Genomic DNA, 24,281 nt, shown 5'->3' on the forward strand with positions numbered 1-24,281 from the left:
TCTCTTTCTTCTTTCTTTCTTTCTTTCTTTCTTTCTTTCTTTCTTTCTTTCTTTCTTCTCTCTCTCTTCTCTCTCTCTTTCTTTCTTTCTCTCTCTCTCTCTCTTTCTTTCTTTCTTTCTTTCTTTCTTTCTTTCTTTCTTCTTTCTTTCTTTCTTTCTTTCTTTCTTTCTTTCTTTCTTTCTTTCTTTCTTTCTTTCTTCTAAAAAATAGGTTGGGGGAGAGGAAGGACACAGGGGAAAATCCAGGTGATGCAAAACAATCTATTTTTATACAAATTTTATAACTAAGGCCCTGCTCCCTGATTCAGGCCCTCTAGTGAGTCCAGGCTCATATTTGCCCAACAGGGTCCTGCCCTTCAGGAACCTGGTTCCTTCTCTCCTCTTCCAATAGGTCCACCTCAACCCTGCTTCCTGCCTCCAGCTTCCTGAGGAAATGACTCCACAGGTCACTAACATTTCAGTAGGAATTTACATGTTTAAGAAGACCTTATCCCTCTTGCTGAGAAAGGTGCTGCCTCAAGAGGTCCTGGTGGTCATAAGTTATCAAGGAAGGAGTCTAGAAGTGAGTGGTAGGCCACTAACTCGGTCATTCCCATAATTAACATCCCCTTCTCTCTGCCCTTTCCTATTCATTCATTCAACAAATTTTTGTTAAAAAATTCAGGGTCACCTCCACCCTGTGAGGGGTCAGTAGAGTAGGACTACCTGTACTGAGGGAACTGGGCTGGGGGATGCAGCTACAGAGAGGAAAAACAACTATGTTTCTGTCTTCAAGGAATTTATGGTTCAACAGAGGGAGGGAGCCAAGAAGTGGATGGGGGACAGTACAGATGAACTATATACACAAACTGTGGCACACTTGGATCAGTCCATCGGTTCTTAATGGGGGGGGGGCTATGAACTTTTTTTTTTAAATAACCCTTACTTTCTGTCATACAATCAATATTATGTATGAGTTACAAGGTGGTAGAGTAGTAAGGGTTAGGCAACAGGGGTTAAGTGACTTGCTCAGGATTCTAGAGCTAGGAGGTGTAGACAGTCAAATTTGAACCCAGGATCTCCTATCTCCAAACCTGGCTTTCTATCTTCTGAGCCACCTAGCTACCTGCCATGAGCTCGTTTTAAAAATACTTTCAGGGGGCAGCTGGGTAGCTCAGTGGATTGAGAGCTAGGCCTAGAGACGGGAGGTTCTAGGTTCAAATCTGGCCTCTGACACTTCCTAGCTGTGTGACCTTGGGCAAGTCACTTAACCCCCACTGCTTACCTCTTACCACTCTTCTTCTGCCTTGGAACCAATATACAGCATTGATTCTAGGATGGAAAGTAAGGGTTTAAAAATTATTTTGATAATATATATGATACATATACTATATATTACATATGGTAATATATATAAAATATTTTGATAACATTTCAATATGATTGGCTTCCTTTTGTAATTTAAGGTAAACTCATGACTCTGAGAAGCGGTCTAGAGGCTTTTCCAGAGTTTCATGCCACAGAAAGGCTTAAAAATCCTTGTTCTAGTCCCAACTAAAGAGACTTGATCAAGGTTACAGGGAGTAAATGGGAGAACTGGGATTTGAACTCAGAATGGAATATTCCCCCTTTTCTCCCTTCCTCTTCTGGCCCTAGGCTTACCAGGATGCACTAAAGCAGCCTCAAGGAATAGCCTGAGGCCCAAGTGAGGCAGCCCTTACAGGGGGCTATCTCAGAGAGGTTGGTTCTCCCAGCTCTGGCCAAAGCCCACAGCAAAGCACCCAGGCAGGAGGGAAGAGCACCCAAAGCAGGAGAGGTCACAGAGACTCCATCTAAACAGGAAAAACCTGTAATAAAAAACTTGAGAAGAAGCCAAGCTAATAGCTGTCAGAGGTTAGAATTGAGACACATCATTTGCACATCAAAGCATGAGATGGATGCAGGAAAAAAGAGACCCAAGAAGCAAGTCTGTAGTAGCCTAACCCAGGGCCAGAGAGACTGAACTGGGAGGAAGGGGACAGAAGAAGGGGTTTGTGCTTCCTTTAGGAAAGTCCAGGGGAGGTAGGACCCTGCACCCTAGACCCAGCAGGGTTTGAATAACTTGAGAGTCACCAGTAAATGGACCATGACACAATGGGAAGACTACTAGATTTAGAAGTAGAGGACTTGAATTGAAATCCCAGCTCTCCAATTTGGAGCCAGACCAAAGGTATTTAACCTTTGAACCAGCAATAACATTATTCAGTCTGTTTCCCAAAGAGATCAAAGAAAAGGGGAAAGGGAGGGGCAGCTGGGTAGCTCAGTGGATTGAGAGCCAACTCTGGAGACAGGAGGTCCTGGGTTCAAATATGACCTCAGACACTTTCAAGCTATGTGACATTGGTCAAGTCACTTAATCCCCACTGCCTAGCCCTTATCACTCTTCTGCCTTAGAACCAATATGTAGTATTGATTCCAAGATAGAAAGTTATAGTTTTAAAAGAGAAAAGGACCTATCTGTACAAAAATATTTACAGCAGCTTTTTGTGTGGTGACAAAGAATTAGAGACTGAGTGGATGCCCATCAATTGGGAAATGGCTGAACAAGGTGGTGTCTGATTGTAATGGATGCTCTTTTGTTGTAAGAACGATCAGCAGGATGCTTTCAGAAAAACCTGGAAAAACTTATATGAACTGATGCAAAGTGAAGTGAGAAGAACCAGAAGAACATAGTAACATAGTAACAGAGAATAATGTACGATGATCAGCTATGAATGATCTAGCTACAATGATTCAAGACAATTCTGAGGGACTCAGGATGAAAAATGCCATCCACCTCTAGAGAAAGAATTGATGGAATCTGAACACAGACAGAAACAGACCATTTTTTTTACTATTTTTCTTTTAGGAGTTTTTTCTTGTAAGAAGATATATCTTCTTACACAGCATGAAGAATATAGAAATATTTATTGCATGATAGAACATGGATAACTTTTATCAAATTGCTTACTGCCTCAAAGAGTCTGAAAAAAGGGAATAAAGGAGAGAATTTAGATTCCAAGATGTCAGAAAAGAAATGTTAAAAATTGACAACATCTAATTGTGAAAAACACAATAAAATATTATGGGGGAGGGGGGGAAACCCTAGCTCTTCCATTTACTTTACGTAACTTTGATCAAGTCCATTTATTTCTCTAGGACTCATTTTTTTCTTTTATTTAATTGATTAAGAAATTTTTTCCATGGTTACATGATTTATGTTCTTTCCCTCCCCTTTTCCCACCCCCCTCCCATAGCCAACATGCAATTCCACTGGGTTTTATGTGTGTAAAGACCTATTTCCATATTATTGATATTTGCACCAGGGTGATCATTTAGAGTCTATATCCCCAATCATATCCCCATTGACCCATGTGATCAAGCAATTGTTTTTCTTCTGTTTCTACTCCCACGGTTCTTCCTCTGGATGTGGATAGTGTTCTTTCTCATAAGTCCCTCAGAAATGTCTTGGATCATTGCATTGCTGCTAGTAGAGATCTCTAGGACTCATTTTTCTTATCTGGAAAATAAGGGGATTTATCACTGAACTTTAAGGTACCTTTCATCTCTGAATTAACGATCTTACATAAATGGGATAAGCAATGGCTTTGTACCTAATGATTAGAGCTATGAGAGTCAAGTTTTCTGATCTGTAAATTTTGCACAGAAGATTGGCCCCCAGATTCCCCCATTATTGGTATCAGTGGCAAATCACCCAAGCTCACTCACTTTGTGCTTGGCACTACATTGGGAGCCAGTAGAGATGCATCCAAGTTATAAGAAGCTGCAGAGACCAGAATGAGAGAGAAGATAGTCAATCGGTCCTTATTAAGTGCTTACTGTATTCAAATGCATGTAGAAGAATATGAGTCCCTACCCTCAAGAAGCTTACCAAGCTGAGAAGGGGGCGTAGGAACAAAAGTACTCAGCCTAAGGGGATGGAGCAACCTTAGAGAAGAATGAGACATAGTTGTCCTGGGCACAAGTAATAGATAGAGGTTCTGGGAGGAGCCATCCAATCAGAGGGAGAGGCTGTAGGGGTGGAGGGTACCCCCACTGTGTGAATTCTCATGTTTGAGTGAGCTTCCAGGATGAAGAGAGCATGGTAGAGTGCAGCCTGGATAGTCACATTGTCCTCTGCCCTGGTAGGATCACATTTGAAATATTGTGTGCTGTTCTGGGAGCTACATTTTGTGAAAGTCTTGAACAAATTAGAACACAGCCAGAGGAGGATGCCAGGATGTCGAAATGCTATGTGAGGAATGACTGAAGCAACCAAGGACCTCCCGCCTGGAGAAAAGAATTAGGAGGGGACATGGAAGCTGCCTTCAAGTATGTGAATGATGGTCATGTGGAAGAGAGTTTAAGTGGGTTTTTCTTAGCCAGAGAGCAGACCTAGCATCCACAGGGAGAAGTTGCAAAGAGGCAGATTTCTGCTGGATGTTGGAAAAAATGGCCTATCAACTGGAGCTGTCCCAAAGTAGAATGAACTCTTGGTGGAAGTAGTGGGTCACCCATCATGGGAGGTCTTCAAAGGAGCCTGGATGACTACTTGTAAAGGTTGATACAAAGGGGAATTCCAGCCTTGATGGCTTCAGGGGCCTCTTCCAACTTTTAAATCCTGTGATGCAAGCTATCCTTCCTTCCTCGGAGACGAAAATCAAGCACCCTCCCTTCATGATGCTGACTCTGCCACCTAAAAGTGAGTTAGCCTTCCTTCTTAAATTTCTCAGCCCACTTTGCCTGGATCCTACTGCAACCCATTCTTGCTTTCCGTGTTCCTTATCTATCCTAGAAAATCTAGGGTCCCTAACTTTGTATCATGGGCACCTTTGGCAATCTGGTGAAAACTAGGATTTCTTCTCAGAGAGAAGTGTTTAGATGAGGAAAATGTATGGATTACAATGGAAACTTTTACCATGTGGAAGAAAGACGAGACTTGTTCTACTTAGTCCAAAGGTGGAACCAGCACTAACAAGTAGGACTTAAAGAAAGGCAGATTACCTACTGGATGTAAGGAAAAACTCAAGAGTCTTGCTAGACTAGAACCTCCTTGAGAGCAGGGTCTATGACAGACTCTCATATCCTGGCACCTAGCACAGGGCTTTGCAGACAAAAATGCTCAATAAATGGCTGAATTGAATCGACACATCTATGGTTTCTGTTTGTAAGAAATAAGAAAGTTTCAGAAACACTTGGGAAGACTTCTCTGAACTGATGCAGAGCTGCACAGATTCCATAACTGATGTCATAACCACAATACTGTGAGAAATAAACAAGTCTCAAAGTTTTAAGAACTTTGATGAACACAATGATCAAATGGGATTCCAGGGGAGTGGATGATCAAGAATGCTGCATGAGGGTCTAAATATGCAAAATAAGATGCACATTTTTGACATGATCATTGTAGGAATTCAGCTGTTTTCAGTTGTGTCCAACTCTCCATGATCTCATTTGAGGTTTTCTTGACAAAGAGATCCTGGAGCAGTTTGCCATTTCATTTTCCTGTTCATTTGACAGATGAGGAAACTGAGGTAAACAGGGTGAAGTGACTTGCCCAGGATCATTTAGCTAGTAAGTGCCTGAGTTCAGATTTGAACTGAAGAAAGTGACCTCAGAGTTCAAGAGAAATGTAAGTCATTTTTATTAGACCTTTCCAGGGTCCGAGAGGCAGGTAGAAATGGGGACATTTCTCCATTTAGGAAGTAGAGAACCTGGCGTGTTTAAAATGGAACTTGTCACCTTGGATAGCCATGCCCAACCTGGCCCCTGAGATCATCTTGCTTCTGACTTTCCTATAGCTGGTGAGGTCACCCCCTTCTCCCAATCACTCAGGCTTGCAACTCTGCAGTCATTTTGGCATCATCTCTTTGCCATGCTCAGTCGCCAAGTTCTATCAATTCTTCCTGCTCGGCCTCTTGTAATCCATCTCTGCCTTTCCATTCCCTAGTTCTGCCACCACCCTCACTCTGGCTCTTATTACCTCATGTCTGGACAGTTTCAGCAGCTCCTGACTGCCCCTTCCAACTCCAGTCTCTCCCCTTTACCAGTCCATCCTAGTCTACACATGCTGCCAGATTCATCTTCATTCGGGTGTGACTCGGCTCTGATCCCTACTCTGAAATGTTCAGAAGCTGCTGACTGAATCAAGGCCAGATAGACCCTTTAGTCTGCCAGTCGAGGCTCTCCCCAGCTCTAAACTAGACACCTTTTTTGTTTTTTTAAACCCTTATTTTCTACCTTAGAATCTATCTTAAGTATCATTTCCAAGACAAGTGCAGTAAGGGCTAGGGTAAGTAGGGGTCAAATGACTTGCCCAGGGTCACACAGTCAGTAAGTATCTAAGGCCAGATTTGAACCCAGAACTTCCCATCTCCAGGTTTGGCTTCTCTATCCACTGAGCCATCTAGTTACCCCTCTAAACTAAGCTACTACTGGAATTGGATTCCAAAAACCTGCTTAATACCTACTATGTGCCAAGCACCACTATGTTAAATTCCTACTGTGTGCCAGGAACTGGAATCCCTAATAATACTTGCTAATAATAACAACCAACATTTATATGCTTGGCAGATGCCATCTGCTTAAATCAGTTTGGCCAAAGGTCCCAGCTAACTTTAAATGTTCCCAGTCTTGGTTATTCCCATTGGAGCTTCCCCTTCACAAGAGAATAGAGAAGAGAAGCTGAAATGAGGAAATGCTATTCGTTGGTGGCAGAGCTATTCATACTTTTGGGGAAACAACCCATACAAAGACAAATACAAAGTCAATTTGGGTGGTGGGGACCCACCAATGGCCTCATATAGCAGGGAACATGAACAGAGCTTTGAAGGAGGCTAAGGATTCTAACTAAGGAAGCTCTGAAGGAAACTAAGGGTTTGGGCAAAGAAGACAGAATGCCAGGTCTGAAGTCAGGAGGGATCATTTAACCGAGTTCAAATCTCGCCTCAGACACTTGTTAGCTGGGTGATCCTGGGCAATTCAGTTCCCCCTGTTTGCCTCAGTTTCCTCATCTGTAAAATAAGCTGGAAAAGGAAATGGCAAATCACCCCAGTATCTTTGCCAAGAAAATCCCAAATAGGGTCATAAAGTCAGCACTCAGAAATTGTGTGGCCCCAGACATGCCACCTAACCTTGCCTGCCTCAGTTTCCTCTTTAAAATGAGCTATGGAAGGAAATGGCAAACCACCCCAGTATCTTTGTCAAGAAAATCCCAAATGGGGTCATGAAGAGTCAGATGTGACTGAACATCAAACAACAAAGGATTCTAAGAGATGATGGGGAGGAGAAAGGGCATCCCAGGTATGGGGGAAAGTTTGTGCAAAGGAAGAGGCAGGAGATGTAAGAGAAATAGCAGACAAGCCCATCAGGCTGGAATGTGGACAGCATGAAGAAGAATCATTTGTAACAAACCCCAAAGGCAGGTGGGAGCCAGATGGAGAAGGATTTTATACGCCAACCAAGGAGTTTCTATTTGATCCAAGAGGCAAGGAGCCCCCAGAGTATCTGAGTGGAGAAATTACGTGATCAGACCTGGGCTGAAGGGATATCACTTTGGCAGCTCTGTGAAGGATGGATTGGAAATGGAGGAGGGAGCTTGAGGCAAGGACGCTATTGATGCTCTAGCATAGGTGAGAGATGATAAGGATCTAAACCAATTTAGCAAATGGTAAAGTGGTACAGTGGATAGAGTGCTGGACCTAGAGTCAGGAAGACTCATCTTCCCAAGTTCAAATCTAGGTTCAGACACTTCCTAGCTGATCCTGGGCAAGTCACTTAACCCAGTTTGCCTCAGTTTCCTCATCTATAAAATGAGCTGGAGAAGGAAATGGCAAACCACTCCAGTATCTTTGCCAAGAAAACCCCAAAGAAGGGTCAAAAAGGGTCAGACATGACTGAAAAAAACCCCTCTGATTTCAAGGATCCAGGACCCTCAGGGGAAATAACTTCTAAGGTTCAAAAACTCTAAGATAACACTAACAGACCTCTTCTCTCAAATCTGACCCACAAGACCGCTGCTATTTCCCTAGCAGCACTGCCTTGGGAGCCTGGCACATGGTCCCCCTCCTCCTGACTCCCAGCATCCTGAGTTGATCAGAGGGAATGAAGAGAAAGAAACAGAGGAGTCCTTAATGGCTTAATCAGTCCTCTAGGAACTAGAGAATAGCCAATATTAGTGACCAAAGACTCTATTGTCCAGACTCTAAGGCTTAAGAGTGGGAAATATCTGCCAGAATATCACATATACCCCCCATTGTACAAAGGAGAAAACTGAGGCCTGGGAAGCTTTGGTGCTCAATAAATGACCCTTTTATTTTTTTAAACTCTTGCCTTCTGTCTTAGAATCAATAATACTAAGAGGAAAGAGAAGGAAGGGCTAGGCAATCAGGGCTAAATGTGTGAGGCCAGCTAGGAAGTGTCTGACGCCAGATATGAACCCCAGATCTCCCATCTCCAGGCTGGGCACTCTATCTACTGAGTCACCTCGCTGCCCCAATAAATTACTATTTAATTAGACACTTGCAGGGACTAGGGCCAGGGCTCTTCCACCAGAAGATGTTAACCACTTTACGGATAAAAGAAACAAGGGACCGAAAAGGAGGCCCAACGTGGAACTGATAGAGTGCAGGTTCAAATACCAGCTCAGAGCTTATTTATACAAGCCCAGACAAATTGCTTAATCTTCTTGGCCCCAGATTCCTCTTCTGCAAAATGAAGGAGGTAGATGAGAACAATCTAAATTTCCTCTCAGCTCTCACAGGCCACGAATCTGTTATTCTAAGTAGAGTTTGAGGGAGAGCTGGGTAGAGAGATCTTACCACTGAACTACCCCATCAAGCCCTCTTCCCCAGATTCCATCCTCCAGTGGCTGGTGTGTGTCAAGCTCGGTCTGGGCTAGGCCCTGGGAAACCCACCCTGCTCCCTCTGAGGGAGCCAGGCCAGGTATGTGGGAAAGAGCCGGACCCCAGAGCCAGGGGCTTCAGAGATCCTCAGCCCTGCCCAGTGACTCACCCTCAGCCCGCAGGCTGAGCTCACAAACACTCTTTTGTCACCCAGGAGGAGAGAGAGAAGGCGATGGATGGAGAAGGTCAGCCCAGAGTCTTCCTGGGCTTGCATCCTCCCTTCAGCCTTTGTTCACTGATCTCTTTCCCAGTCCCAGCCCTTCCTTTTCATTCTTCTCTTTCCGCTCTGAAAGTTTGCCAGGGGCGGAGAATGAAGACTCACCAGAGAAGCTATCCATCGTCATCGTTCTCAGAAGGCAAAACCCTAACAAAAGGGAGCCATGGAGCTGGGAGGCAGAGGGCAGGGGCTGAGCCATGTCCAGCCTCAGTTTCTGCCTCTATTAAACGAGGGGGCTAAATGAGATGATCTCCAAGGTTTCTGTGGTTACTCCAGGCAGGGAGGGCACAGGTGCTAAGGACTTGGGGTAAAAGCAAGGAAAAAGGAGACTCCTTGCCCTGGAGAAGCTTACATTCTAATGGGGGAAGACAGCACATGAATGAGTAAAGGAAGAGTCAGGAGCAAAGCCTAGAGACAGTGAATGTGGGCAGTCTGGGGGTCTTCATAATGCAATGACCCCAGGTCCTGGGTTCAAGTGTGACCTAAGATACTTCCTAGCTGGGTGACCCTGGGTGAGTCACTTAACCCCCATTGCCTAGCCCTTACCACTCTTCTGCCATGGAACCAATATACAGTATTGATTCTAAGACTGAAGGTAAGGGTTAAGAACAAAAGTACATGCGGATAGCATCAATGAATGGTCGAAGGAATGAATGAATGAGAAAGTGAGATGGTTCATTCCCCAGCATTGTCCTTGAGGGCCAATCTGGGGGAAGGTAGTGGATGGCCCCCTACCTCATCTTTCCCTGCTTCCATTCTTACTCCCAATCCTGGCTAAGCCCTTCGGCCCCACGGGAAGACACAAGCAGCCTTGGAATGGTACCAGTAGTAAGGGAGAGCAGGGATACGGGGAGCAGAAAGGGAAGACTTCTATTCTGCCAGACTATTTCCTAGTAGGGCAGAAGGAATTGGGGCCAGCAAACAAGCAACAGAAAGGTGACATTTTGCTCCTTTGGAAAGCTGAGCTCTGGGGGCTGACCCACTTCCCTCCACACCGTCGGCATTTCTGGAACACGGCTCTGCATGATGGTTTATTGATCTTCCAAAAACATCGGTGTAACCACGGCAGTCAGCATCTCAAGAAGGTTCAGTGGCTCCCTGATGCCTCGAGGAAGAAATGCCAACTTCTCCATGGAGCAATGGAAGCCCTTCACACCGGCCCCAGCTTATTTCCAGCCTTCTTTCACAGCCCTCCCCCTCATGTACTCTCTGTTCCTGCCAAATTGACTTACTTGCTATTGCCCATGGATGACATTCCTCCTACCTCCTCCTTCTTGCAGTCTGTCCTCCATGCCTGGCTTAGTCTCTCTCCTTGGCGCTACCATACAGGACCCCAGCATCCTTCAAAGCATAGCTCAGGGGCCACTTCCTGCAGGAAGCCTTTCCTGATTCTCCCAGTTATCCACACTCTCCCCCACCTGAAATTACTTTGTATTTACTCTGGATATATTTATTTTGGCAGTTTTGGTCCTCTCCCACCCACTCCCAGCAGAATGTAAGCTCTTTGTGGACTTAAAAAAAAAAACAACAACCACCCTTACCTTCCTGGTTTCAGTTCTAAGATAGAAGAGAGACAAGGGCTAATCAACTGGGGTTAAATGACTTGCTCAGGGTCACACAACTAGGAAGTATCTGAGGTCACATTTGAACCCAGGACCTCGCATCTCTGGGCCTGACACTCAATCCATCATGCCACCTAGCTGCCCCAGAGGATTACATTTTTTGTCTTTGTATCCCCAGCATTGTGTCTAGCACATAATAAATAATTATTGCTTGTTGAATGGAATTGAGTAATAATCATGACAATACTTAGCATTTATATAGCACTTTAAGGCTTGCACAGCATCTTACAAAAAGTATTTTATTTGACCTTCACATCACCCCCAGGAGGCAGGGGCTAAAGGTTTCCTGTGTGGGAACTCAGGGAAGAGAGCAATTATTTTTGGTTTGGCTAGACTTGGTGAAGGCTTCCTAGACGAGCTGCCATTTGAGCTGGGCCTTGAAGGATGGCCAAGAATTGGACAAAGAGAGATAGGGTTGGGAGGGTGCCCTGGAAAGATGAAATGTGGGAAAACACAGGATGCTGGGGGAAGAGCTGGAGCAAGGATGCAAGAACAGCAGTGGTGAAGTCTTCTGTGTGAAGACTGGAAACATAGTTCGGGGCCAAATGGTGGAGAGCCTTGAAGGACAAAGACAAGTGAAGGAATCTTGTGGTTTGGGAAAGATGAGGAAGCCAGCCAGTAAAGGCCTAGATTAACTGGGTAAATATCGTTCTGCCCAAAGGAGGTAACAAGTGCATTTTAATGGAAATCTTAACCCAAAGGAGTGAGGATGACAAGGATTTCAGGGATCTTGGCAATATGATAGGAAATACTGACTTGCTATGGTCTAAAGTCCCTTCCAGCCCTGGCATTCTATATTCCAAGACCTCTTCTGGCCCTGATGTTCTGTTTCAAGACTCCTTCTGGCTCTGATGTTCTGTATTGCAAGACCCTATTGTTTTGTTTTTTAAGACCTCTTCTGGCCCTGATGTTCTACATTCCAAGATCCCTTCTGGTCTTGATGTTCTACGTTCCAAGATCCCTTCTGGTCTTGATGTTCTATGTTCCAAGATCCCTTCTGGTCTTGATGTTTCATGTTCCAAGGTTCCTTCTGGTCTTGATGTTTTATGTTCTAAGATCTCTTCTGGTCTTGATGTTCCATGTTCCAAGATCCCTTCTGGTCTTGATGTTCCATGTTCCAAGGTTCCTTCTGGTCTTGATGTTCCATGTTCCAAGGTTCCTTCTGGTCTTGATGTTTTATGTTCTAAGATATCTTTTGGTCTTGATGGTCTATGTTCCAAGATCCCTTCTGGTCTTGATGTTTTATATTCCAAGACCTCTTCTGGCCCTGATGTTCTATGTTCCAAGATCCCTTCTGGTCTTGATGTTCTATGTTTCAAAATTCCATCTGGCCCTGACATTCTATATTGTAAGACCCTTGCTGGCCCTATTGTTTTATATTCCAAGACCCCTTCTGGTCTTGATGTTCTATGCTCCAAGACTCTTTTGGCCCAGACATTCTATGTTCCAAGACCCCTGCCCTGACATTCTGTATTCTAAGATCCCTTCTACATTTTGATATTCAAAGACCACAGCATCATAAGAATGTAGATTTAGATCTGGAAGGACCTTAATGTTCCTCAAGTTTACTCCTCCCTTTCCATTTTACAGATGAATAAACTGAAGAAATGTGAAGTTTAGTGACCTTTCCCAGGGTCACATGGCCAAGAAATATCTCAGGTGAGATTTGAACCTACGTCTCTCCAGCTCCAATGGCAGTGCATTATGTCATGATATTGAGAGGTGAGCAGAGCTTGTGGTGTCCCTCAAGTCTTTGGACCATGACACGTGGTCCAATGAGAAAGGCCATTGCTATGATGAGGGCTATTCATTAAAAATTATTTATGGGGGCAGCTAGATGGTTCAGTAGATAGAGAGCCAGGACTAGAGATGGAAGGTCTTGGGTTCAAATCTGGCCTCAGATACTTCCTAGCTGGATGGCCCTGGGCAAGTCACTTAACCCACACTGCCTAGCCCTTACCACTCTTCTGCCTTGAAACCAATACACAGTATTGATTCTAAGACAGAAGGTAAGTGTTTAAAAAATTATTTATTATCTATTTAGTAAATTTTTACTAGATTTTGCTAAAAATTCATAGTAAATATTTGTCATTGCTAGATACCAAGATCTGAGTTCAAATGCAACCTCAGATACTAGCTGGGTGACCCTGAGGAAGTCACTGACCGACCATAGGGAAAGCATTGACAATTCAGGTCACTGTGACCCAGGAGCTGACAAGGCTGAGCAGAACTAGGCATTGGGAGTCATGTATTGGCCCACCCCTGACTCTCTGGGTCCCCCATCAATCACACTCAGCAGCAGGGACCTGGAGTCCATGCCCTGTATGAACTCAGCTCCTCCCCTCTTGTTCCATGCACTTTGGTCTCTGGCTCTCAACACACTGACAGGGAAGAGGCTTTGGGGAGGGGGGTGAAGTGATAAGTGAGTTCCATGGCCAAGTAGAGCACCAGTGCCTGGGACTTTTCTGGGGAAAAGCTTAAGAGTCCTCTTCAAACCAGTGGAACGCCATTCCTATTCCTCCCTGGTAAAGCCCTGGCCTGAACTTTATTGGCCCTCCATTGTGGCCTGCAGATCAGAACATGTTCCCATCCAATGAGTCCAGCCCCCTGCCTTCTGCCCTTGTGCCAGCGAGGAGGCCGGTTTCCATCTCCCCCAAGCAGAGGCCTGCTCAGAAGTTTCCTCTGCTCTGAGGGAGGTTGGGGGAGGCAGGGAAGAGGGAGAAGGTGAGCCAGGGGCCAGCACTCCATGAGGACATTAACCAACCGGCGTCAAATCTTCCACCAGATGCTGCTTTGGGAGCCCCCAGCAGCTGTGTAACTCATAAACCTGCTCCCCGATGCTCCAGGGGAACGGGCACCGTGAACCGGGGCTCACATTTTCCTCTCCGGGCTGGAAAAAGCAGGCAGTGGGCAGTGGCCCCAGTGGAGCTGGGCGGCAACTGCTGGAAAGGAGGGAGAGGAGTGGGTGTTGGGGAAGAGTCCCTCCTTCTTCCCTTGCCTCCTATTCTGTGCATTCTGGGATGCTCTCACCCTCCCTGCATTGGCTCTTCACTAGAAATCTGGTTTTTGGTTTGCTTTGGGGTGGTTTTTTTGTTGTGTTTTTTTGTGTGTTTTATTTGCTGAGTTTTTTGCCTATTAGATAGAAATGTGTTGCAAATGGCACCAAAGGGCATGAAATATTTATGAAATGAGGAGCTTTTAGCCGAGGGGCCTGTAAGTAGCCCTCCCACTTGGGGATCTATTAGTTACAGGCAGAGGCCACCGTGGGGAGCTGATCCAATTTCAGGGTGATCATGCTACTTGGAGGGGAGGGTCTGGGAAAAGAGAAAACTGCTCCCAAGGAGAAAGAACTAAAATGCCCAGTTTGGACCAGCTGCAGTTCCCCTAGTCCTGCTCAGTGCCAGCCAGCTTGGACCAGCTGTGGTTCCCTAATCCTGCCCAGTGCCAGCCAGCTTGGACCAGCTGCAGTTCCCTGGCATAAGCTGGTATAGCTGCAACATAGGGAAGATCTCTTTATATCATATCCTTTAAGGGGTGGTGGGAGGAATCTACCGTTCTCAGCACCCAGAGCCTCCCCCCATCATAGTCTTCTAAAAAGTCTGTTAACCACCCTCTTCAGATACTTGGCACCCTCAGGCCATCCCCCAACCTCATTGCCTATCCAACTTCTGCCTCAAGTCTTCCTTCCTTCCTTCCTTCCTTCCTTCCTTCCTTCCTTCCTTCCTTCCTTCCTTCCTTCCTTCCTTCCTTCCTTCCTTCCTTCCTTCCTTCCTTCCTTCCTTCCTTCCTTCCTTCCTTCCTTCCTTCCTTCCTTCCTTCCTTCCTTCCTTCCTTCTTTCCTTCTTTCCTTCCTTCCTTCCTTCCTTCCTTCCTTCCTTCCTTCCTTCCTTCCTTCCTTCCTTCCTTCCTTCCTTCCTTCCTTCCTTCCTTCCTTCCTTCCTTCCTCTCTCTCTCTCTCTCTCTCTCTCTCTCTCTCTCTCTCTCTCTCTCTCTCTCTCTCTCTCTCTAACTCTTACCTTCTATCTTAGAATCAATACTGTGTATTAGTTCCAAGGTAGAAGAGTGATCAGGGCTAGGCAATGGGGGTGACTTGCCCAAGGTCACACAGCTAGGAAGTATCTGAGATCACATTTGAACCCAAGACCTCCCATCTCTGGGCCTGGCTCTCTATCCACTGGGCCACCCAGCTGCCCCCTCAAGCCCTACTTTCTTAGAGGCAGCTGTGGTGGAATGGGGAGACCACTAGGCTTGGAGTCTGGAGACCTGGGTTCAAATTTCAGCTTTGATACCTACAAGCTATGGGAGCCAGGGTAGGCTGCTGAGGTCACCAGTCCTGCTCAGTGAGATAAGACAAGAGCTTTGCAAGCCTTGAGGTCTTCTAATCGATGTGAGTTGTTATTACTCTTACTTGGAAGTACTCTTTTATTTTAGAGATAAGGAACCAGAGGCCCTGGGAGATGCAGAAGCAATAAGGCCAGCTTTTCTGCCTCCAAATCGAGTCGTTCTTTCCACTCAGCTGCCCCCTTTCACGTCCAGCCTCAATGTGCTTCCTTCTAACAATTACTCATCACCCCTGTTCTGCTCTCGAGGAGCTAAGCTGAATCAAAAGACTCATCCATGCAACAGTCTTCTGATTCCTTGAAGATACTCCCTGAAAACCTTTTCTTCATGCTAAACATCTTAGGGGATGCTTCAACCAATCCACAAGGGGCCTTATCTCAAATCTGGTCCCCGAGGGCCTGGACATCCTCCAGCTTATCAATATACTCTAAAATGGGTCACTCAGACCCAGACCTGACACTCTAGCTGTGGTCTAACCACTGACCGCCCCAGGTATCCCTGGTTTTTTCCCTTCCTGAAACTCATAGGAGTCCTTTGTCCATATCCCTCAATATTTGAAGAGGTCAGTGATTTCATTAATCAGGGTGTGGGGCTGGGGAGGGGAAGGAAGGAAGGAAACAAGAGTTTATTGAGCAAGCGCTTTGTGCCAGTCCCTTTTACAAATATTATCTCAACCGATCCTCAAAACAATCCTGGGAGGGAGGCACTGTTATTATATCTATTTTACAGCTGAACTAACTGAGGCAGACAGAGGTTAAGTTGATTTGCCCAGGGCCAAGTCTGAAGTTGGATTTGAATTCAGATCTTCCTGACCCCAGACTCAATCTCCCAGTCACCTGGCAACCCAGCTGTGCCTTCTCACCCATAACCATGACTCTCCATGAATCCTCCATAGAGAATCCCCCAACATGCTCAGTTCTTTCCCCACTGGGGCTGCACAGTTGTTGACTTCCATTGCCAACACATGTTCCTATAGGTTGCCAACAAAATGTTCGAATTCCCTCCAGTGGAACAGGAGATCCACTGGTCTAATCCATTAGCATCATGGAGGACGAGCTTGGACCAGATACCTCACTTGGCACTTCCCAAAGACTGCATTGTGTGTTGTTTCCTTAGTTGGAAGGAGTTGACAATCTTGTCTGCAAGAATCCCCCAGACCAGACCAGAGCAGACCAGCTAGGTGGCTTGGTGGATTGAGAGTCAGACCTAGGGAAGGGAGGTCCTGGGTTCCAATCCAGCCTTAGACTTCATTTAACCCTCATTGCTGAGCCCTTAAAAAAAAAAGAATCCCCCAGACCGACCTTTGTCCTAAACCACACACACACCAGATCCTTGAGTACCAGTCAATAGCCCAAGCCAGAACACAACTGGACAATCCAAACCTCAGGCACATCTTAATCATTCAAGCTTCAGTGAATTTAAAAAAGTTAATGCTTTTTTTTTTTTTTTAAACCCTCACCTTCTGTCTTGGAGTCAATACTGTGTATTGGCTCCAAGGCAGAAGAGTGGTGAGGGCTAGGCAATGGGGGTCAAGTGACTTGCCCAGGGTCACACAGCTGGGAAGTGGCTGAGGCCAGATTTGAACCTAGGACTTCCCATTTCTAGGCCTGGCTCTCAATCCACTGAGCCACCCAGCTGCCCCCTAAAAGTTAATGCTTTTACTTTCTATGTAAATGCCTCGCTTTGTGTGGTTCATCAGGAGTCCCAGGACTTTAGTTCTGGGCAGCTTCCTGGGTTCTGCCAAAAGTAATCAAAGGAAGGGATAAGACATTCTGTGGCTGTTTCTTAGAGGAAACCTCGAACCCTGAACACATGGGTTTGAGAAATACGAAACACACCCCTGGATTAAAGACCTGGATTATGACTACCTTGGTAGTTCTGGTTTATTTACAGGTCCACAGAGTCAATATGCCCAGGACCACCTTGGCCAAAAGCTTCAACACAAAGTTTCTGCCCCCGGGTATGCCCCTTCCCCGGAGAGTATTCCCCTCCCTCCTCAGCTCTACTTCTTGGAATATTTTCCTCCCTTTAAGGTTCATCATTCCAGGTGTCACCTCCTCTGAGAAGCCTTCCTTGATTCTCTCAGCTAAAAATGTTTTCTTCTTCTTCAGTTTTACTCCTAAGGTATGATTCTTTCATGGGAAAAAAAAAATGGTCACTAGGAATAACCTACTGACTTTTCTTTGTCCATGTTGTCTATTGGCACTGTCAGCTTTTGAAACCAGGAGAAGTAGTCAAAGGAGGGAACATGACACTCTGTGGCTGTTTCTTAGAGGAGACCTCGAACCCTGAACACATAGGGTCAAGGAATACAAAACATGTCCCCTGCCCCCATGCCTGACCAGCTGTTTCCCAACCAATCCAAATGGAGGCTCGACACTTTCCTTACCTCTGATGCTGTGTTTGGTGGGTCCCAGGAACCAAGGCAAGAGCAGCAGAAAAAGTAGATAAATGAAGGACAAACCATTGATCCGGAACAGGCAGGCTGAGGAAAGAAGGACATGAAATGGGTTAGGATTGGACATTGAGGAGGAGCAGATCAGAACCCTCTCCCCTGCCCCAGCCAAGTTCTCTCTAGGAGAGGAGGCGGCAGGAAGAGGGTAAGAAAAGCTTTTAAAAATCTATCCACAAAGAAAACAAATTCTCTCCTTCGTTATCTTTTTTTTTTTAAATAGTTTGAACTGGGGCAGTTAGGTGGCTCCGTGGATAGAGTGTTGAGCTTAGACATAGAAAGTCCTGGATTCAAATCTGCCTTCAGACACTTCCTAACTGTGTGACCCTGGGCAAGTCATTTAACTTCAGTTTCTTAGCTGTTACTGCTCTTCTGCCTTGGCATCAATACTTAGTATCCATTCTAAGATGGAAAGTAAAGAGTTTTTTTTTTAAGAAAAAAAATTGTTTGACTTTGCATTCCTAAACTCTCCTGAACCGTGATGGTGAGCCTGGCCAGCTCTGCTGTGTGGTCTGAACTTTTCAGTCTTTCCGAGTTCTAAACCGTATTCTATAATATTGACGGGGACAAGTGATCAAACATTGTTTTGTTATTTGACAACACTTGTAAAATGTGGACACGGCCAGTGGGGCGATTTGTCGTACTTGACTTAGGAAGGGTTTGGTTTTTCTTGTTTTCTCAGTGGAGAGGGAAGAGAAAATACAGACCTGAAATGAAAATAAGTATTCGTTTCATTCAACTGAATTGCCTACAGTGTTCACAATTTTGTCTGCTCAATTTGGGGGGGGGGGGACAGAAAAGTAAATGAAGAATTGTCACTTCCCTTAAAGAACCTATATTGTGCTGGGGGTGGGAGGTCAGAAGGGGAAGAACATGGATTCTTAAAAAAATGGGCAGCTAGTTGGCACAGTGGAGAGAGTGCCAGTCCTGGAGACAGGAGCATCTGGGTTCAAATGTAGCCTTGGACACTTCTTAGCTGTGTGACTCTGGGCAAGTCACTTAACCCAAATTTCTTAGCCCTTTCTGCTCGTCTGCCTTGGAACCAATACATAATATGAATTCTTCCCCTTCCCCCCTTCACAAGGAGTTTACTTTCTAATTTTATTGTTGTTGTTCAGTTGTGTCTGGCTTCCCATTTGGTATTTTCTTGGCAAAGATGCTGGAGTGTTTTGCAATTTCCTTCTCCAGCTCATTTGAAAGATGAGGAAACTGAGGCAAACAGGGTTAAGTGACTTTCCCAGGGCCACACAGCTAGTAAATGTCTGAGACTGACAACCTTGTTTTATACCTCCCCCCCAAAAAAATTGATCATCTCTGATAGCCCTTCTTTGAGAAACTCCCCATTGACCTTGTCCCAGACTGAATAATCTTTAGTATCGACTCCAAGGATTTTTTAAAATGTAACTGGGAAATATTTGACAAAATAAATGAAAATCCAACAAGGACACAGATGATGTTAACATGTGGTTTTCTACGTCAATGTGATCCTTACAGTTCAGTGGCTTCTGTTTCTGTTGACACCACTGGCTCAGAGGACAAAGACAAATGTTGGGTAACTTCCACTGCTACACGGGCCAGTAGCTCAGGACACCCATCATCCTCCATCACCCTCACACTCCTACTGCCTGGCTAAGAGAGGCACCTCTGCATTTCTGGGGCCATTTTCACCCACAGATTGCCCCCAACCCAGCCCCATGGCGATAGCAGGGCTCCCCAGCAGTGAGTCAAGAAAAGAGAATGAATGCAACATGGCTGAGCTCACTTGCTCTTCCTTTGCTGTTTCTCTCCCATCCCTCTGATTCAGAAGAGCTGAGACTCTCTAGGTCTCTCTCCCCATCCAGAAGTTGAGGAAATCTGGAGGCATTGGGAGGAGGTGAAATTGGGGGAAGAATTCACTTCCCTCTCTGGCACCTCCACCCAAGCCTTCAGGTAGGGGGCAACTGGTGTGTGCAGTTAGAAAAAGCCTGGGGCGCTCGGATAACAGCACACAGCAACTGCCATTTACATGGGGGGGGGGGGCTTTCAGGGCAAGACCCTAGGGAAGAAGATAAGGATGCCTCTGCTGAGGAAACCTTGACCCAGAGTGATGGACCCATGGTGGGTTTTGTTTTGTTTTTTCTATTTTTGTATTTTTCATTTTAAACCCTTATCTTCTGTCTTAGAATCAACATTGTGTATTGATTCCAGGGCAGAAGAGAGGTAAGGGCTAGGCAAAGAGGGTTAAGTGACTTTCACATCTAGGAAGTGTCTGAGGTCAGATTTGAACCCAGGACCTCACGTCTCTAAGCAAGGCAGCTTTTTAATGGGTGGGTTGTGTTGGCTGGCTGGAGTAGAGATGGTTGGATTCTGGAGGATTCTGGGAGGGGATGGGCCTTGGACTTGGCCTTGAGCTGTAATTCTTCAAACTCAGGTGTGTACCCTGGAAGAGACGGTAGTGTATGGAGTGTCAACAGACATTTCTTTATTAAGCCGCTGACGGTGTGCCAGGCACTAGGTGAAGTGCTGGGGCAATAAAGAAAGGCCAAAAACAAACAAAAAACCACTCCACCCTATAGTCCTGGGTCTCAGAGCCTACATTCTAATGCAGAGGAAATAACAGGTAAATAGTCAGATGCATCCATACAAGATCTAGCCAGAGGAGATGGAGGGCATCTGAAAGGGAAAGGCATTAGCAGCTAATGCTAACTGGGGTCTAGTCCAACTCTAAAATCTGGGGATTCTTTTCCCACTCTCCAAGGGCATTGGGAAGTCTGCCCTCCACATCCCCCTCTCCCTCCTCACTCAGATCCATCCTCTTAAAATCCCCAGAAGACCCTCCCTCCCCCCAAATGTAAAGAAATGGCCAACTCTTTAAAAAAATCTGATCTTCCAGAAAATAAGATTTTCAATAATTATGCATTTAAAAAATCAATCCCAATCTGACCCAAGAGGGAGAGGGAAATGCATTTAGAGCAAAAAAAGATTTCTCCAGTTCCGTTTTCTCCAATGCTGCAGCCACCAGGCTGCCCAGGTCTGCCCGTCCCTCCCTCTGAGCCACCGTGGCTGGGCAGCATCTCTGAGAAGAGTTAAGTGCTCTGGAAGTATCCCTGGAGTTTAAAATGGGTCAGCCCACAGGCAGGCCTTCTGGGCTAGTCTGGTGGTCCCTTCCCACTCTGGTTATCCCAGTGGTAAAAGAAATAAAGAGGGTCAGAGGCTTATTCATTGTGGGGGGCAAGACCTTTGGCATAGTGTGGGAGAAAGGTCTTCGGTGGGGAGTCGACAAGCTTTCGGCGGGGTGCCAGCTTTGCCACTAACGAGCTGGGTGACTGTGGGCACCTAACCTGTCTGGTCTGCAGGTTCTTACTCTGCCTAGATTGTCAGGACTGCTAGGGTTCTACTGGGACTAAGTAAAACTGCTTTGGAAATTATAAAGCTCTGCATACATGTGAGCTAGGAGCAAGAGGTGCCAATTGGGCTGCTTAATAAAAAGCCAGTATTGCACCTGAGGGAGGTCTTTTAACTCCTGAATTCAGTGTCTTCAAGACAGAATTCTCTCTCTCGCAGTCCTGGGCACACTTTTTTTTTAACCTTTATATACTGTCTTAGAATGATTCTAAGTATCAGCTCCAAGGTAGAAGAGTAATAAAGGCTAGGTATTTGGGGTTATGTGACTTGTCCAGGGTCACACAGCTGAATCCAGATTTGAACCCAGGACCCCGTCTCTAAGCCCAGCTCTCTATTCACTGAGGAACCTAACTGCCCTTGGGTACATTCTGAATACTGGTTAGGAAGCTCAGGAATCCTCATGATCTTTTAGATTTGGATTTTTTTTTTTTGCAAAGAAGGTTAAATGACTTGCCTAGGGCCACCCAGTTAGTAAGTGGCAAAGGATGGATTTGAACTTGGGTCTTCTTGACTTCTAACCCAGTACTCTATTCACTGTGCCAACTAGCTGCCCCTTTCATGATCTTTTTAGAAAGCAATATGACAATATACAATAAGAGCTCCAAAACTCTGGGCTCTTGCCCTTTGACATAATGATCCCACAACTAAGAATGTACCCCAAGGTTATCTATTTGTATAAACATAGCCCATCAGCATTATTCATAATAGCAAACAACTAGAAATAACCTGTGTGCCCAATGACTGGAGAGCAGCTTTGAAAAATTAAAGTTGAAAGAAATGGAAGGGATTAGAATAGGTAATGAAGAAACAAAGTTTGCAGATGATCTGATGATATACTTAGAGAATCAACTAAAAAACTAATAGAAATAACTTCAACAAAATTGCAGGATACAAAATAAACCCGCATAAATCATTAGCATTTCTATTTACCACCAACAAAATCCAAGAGCAAAAGAAAGAAAAGCATATTCTATTTAAAACAATTCTAGACAATATAAAATATCTGGAGGCATATCTATCAGCAACTATGTGAACACAATTTTATAAAACACACAAATAAAATCAGATCTAAACAACTGGTAAAACATTAATTGCTCATGGATAGCCAATCTAGTGAAAATGAAAGTTCTATCTAAGTTAATTGGCCATACCAATCAAACTACTCCAAAATTATTTTAAAAAACAACTAGAAAAATATAACAACAAAGTTCATCTGGAAGAACAAAAGGCCAAGAATATCAAGGTAATTAAAGAAAAAATATGGAAGGAAGCCTGGCTGTAACAGATCTCAAACTGTACTATAAAGCAGTAAACATCAAAACAATCTGATATAGAATCGTGGATCAGTGTAATAGATTAGGCAACCCACACATGGCAGTCAAAGTCGGTAACAACTTAGTGTTCAAAAAACCCAAAGATCCAAGCTCTTGGGAAAGAATTCACTATTTGATAAACGTTAAAATTAGAAAATAGTATGACAGAGATTAGGCATGGACCAACAATATCTCACACCATATGGCAGGATAAAGTCAAAAGGGATACTTGATCTAGAAATAAAGGATAACACCAGAAACAAATTAGGGGAACATGGAAAAGTTGAACTGTCAGACTTATGGATAAGGGAAGAATTTATGACCAAACAAGGTAGAGAGGACATTATGAAAAAGTCAAAAGAACAATTGTCAGAAAGTGTTTCTACGTGTAACTGAAGAAATGTTTTAAAATGTAAAAGAAAAAGAAAAATTAAAGTTGGTGTAGAAAAATGGTAGACTATTGCTGCACCATCAGACACCACAAATAAAAAGATAACAAAGAAAGACACGGTGATGCAAAGGGAAGGAAGAAGAACCCAAACAAGATGTTACACAAAACAAAAACTGACCATTTCAGGTATGATCATTTTCCTCCAAATGTTTGCTTATACATTTGCACATTTCTGTTTACTCATGGTTACTCAATATATAACTTAAAAAGAAAAGAAATGAAAAGAAAGGATATCTGTCCTTTTCCCATACTCCTTTGTCTCTGCCTGTTCACATCGGCCCAATGCCCAGAATGGGCACAAGTATACAACAAACCTTTACTCTACTATGAGGGGCAAATTGTATTTTGGTGGGCTAGGTAAAAAAAAAAGTGGTCTTGGATTATTCATTTAAACCTCTTATGGGGACTACCATGGGGAAAGCCCTCATCCCTTGAACCCTTATCAGTTTTCTCGGCCTGATCTACTTGGGAAAAATCTGAAATGAGTGTATTTAAGGGAAAGGTAAGGGAGGACACAGGAAGGCAGGAAGGCAGGGAAAGGGTTTTTAAAGGGATAGTGAAAAAGAAAGAGATTAATTAAAGGAACCCTAACAACTTCTTTTCCAGGAATAATGGGCTGCGGGGAGCAATGAAGCAACCTTTTGGGGGGCTTCTCTCCTCTTGCTATTGGACAACTACAAGCACCCTGTTTCTCCAAAAAAGCCCCTGAGGGTGAGCTCAGTGAGTTCCTGAGGCTGGGGGAAATGTGATTCCAAATAAGGGGCATAACACCCACTTTTACCTTTAACTCTTTAGGCTACCTTGAGCATACCAACTACAGAAGCGAAGTTAGGTATGCCACTACCTAACCATTCTTTTCTTCTCTTGAATAAAACAATCACTGTGTTCCTGGCTTCTTTTCCCAGATTCTATTTATCTATCTCTTTATTGCTTGTTACATGCCACTTTTGTTTGCAATTGCCTTTAAACATCTCCTGCCTGTCTCCTCTGACTTTATCTACCATTATCATAACATGGTAGAGTGGAGAGAGCACTCAACCTGGGCTTGACTCTAGGTTATAATCTTTGTAACTCTGGAGAAGTTACTTCTCTCTTGGCCTCAGTTTTCTCACCTGTAAAATAGACTAGATGGTCTCTAAGATACCTTCCAATTCTTCTAAATCTTACGATGAACCTTCTAAAATCACTGCTTTCAAGATGCCCCTAATTTTATTCAAGAACTGTTAGCCCAATGAGATGGGCTCCCCACAACTCATCACATTAAGTTCAAAGTTCTGCCAGACCCTGAACAATGGGGCCTCAACTTAACTATCCAAACCACTCTCCAAAAGTCACTCTTTCATCCAGGAAGACTGTAAGGGTAAAGAGACGCCTCCAGTATCTGATGTAAAAGAAACATTAGCAGTCAGGAACCTGATGAAATCCCAGTTCTGGGGCAGCTACATGGCTCACTGGATTGAGAGCCAAGCTTAGACATAGGAGGTCCTGGGTTCAAATGTGGATGCAGACACTTCCTAGCTGTGTGACCCTGGGCAAGTCACTTGACCCCCATTGCCTAGCCTTTACCGCTCTTCTGCCTTGGAACCAATACACAGTATTGA

General features: G+C 44.7%; 1 protein-coding gene across 2 annotated transcripts in view; it reads right to left on the bottom strand.

The window, feature by feature from the left end:
- PIEZO1 (piezo type mechanosensitive ion channel component 1) overlaps nucleotides 1-24,281 on the bottom strand; it is a 179,767-nt gene that overhangs the window by 80,996 nt on the left and 74,490 nt on the right. For both annotated transcript variants that reach the window (XM_007477300.2, XM_007477299.2), the window contains exon 2: nucleotides 17,470-17,565. In XM_007477300.2, the coding sequence (XP_007477362.1) occupies nucleotides 17,470-17,565 (96 nt within the window). The remainder of the gene's footprint in view (nucleotides 1-17,469; nucleotides 17,566-24,281) is intronic.

Source organism: Monodelphis domestica, chromosome 1 (assembly GCF_027887165.1).
Source record: "Monodelphis domestica isolate mMonDom1 chromosome 1, mMonDom1.pri, whole genome shotgun sequence".
In the NCBI taxonomy this organism is placed as follows: Eukaryota; Metazoa; Chordata; class Mammalia; order Didelphimorphia; family Didelphidae; genus Monodelphis; species Monodelphis domestica.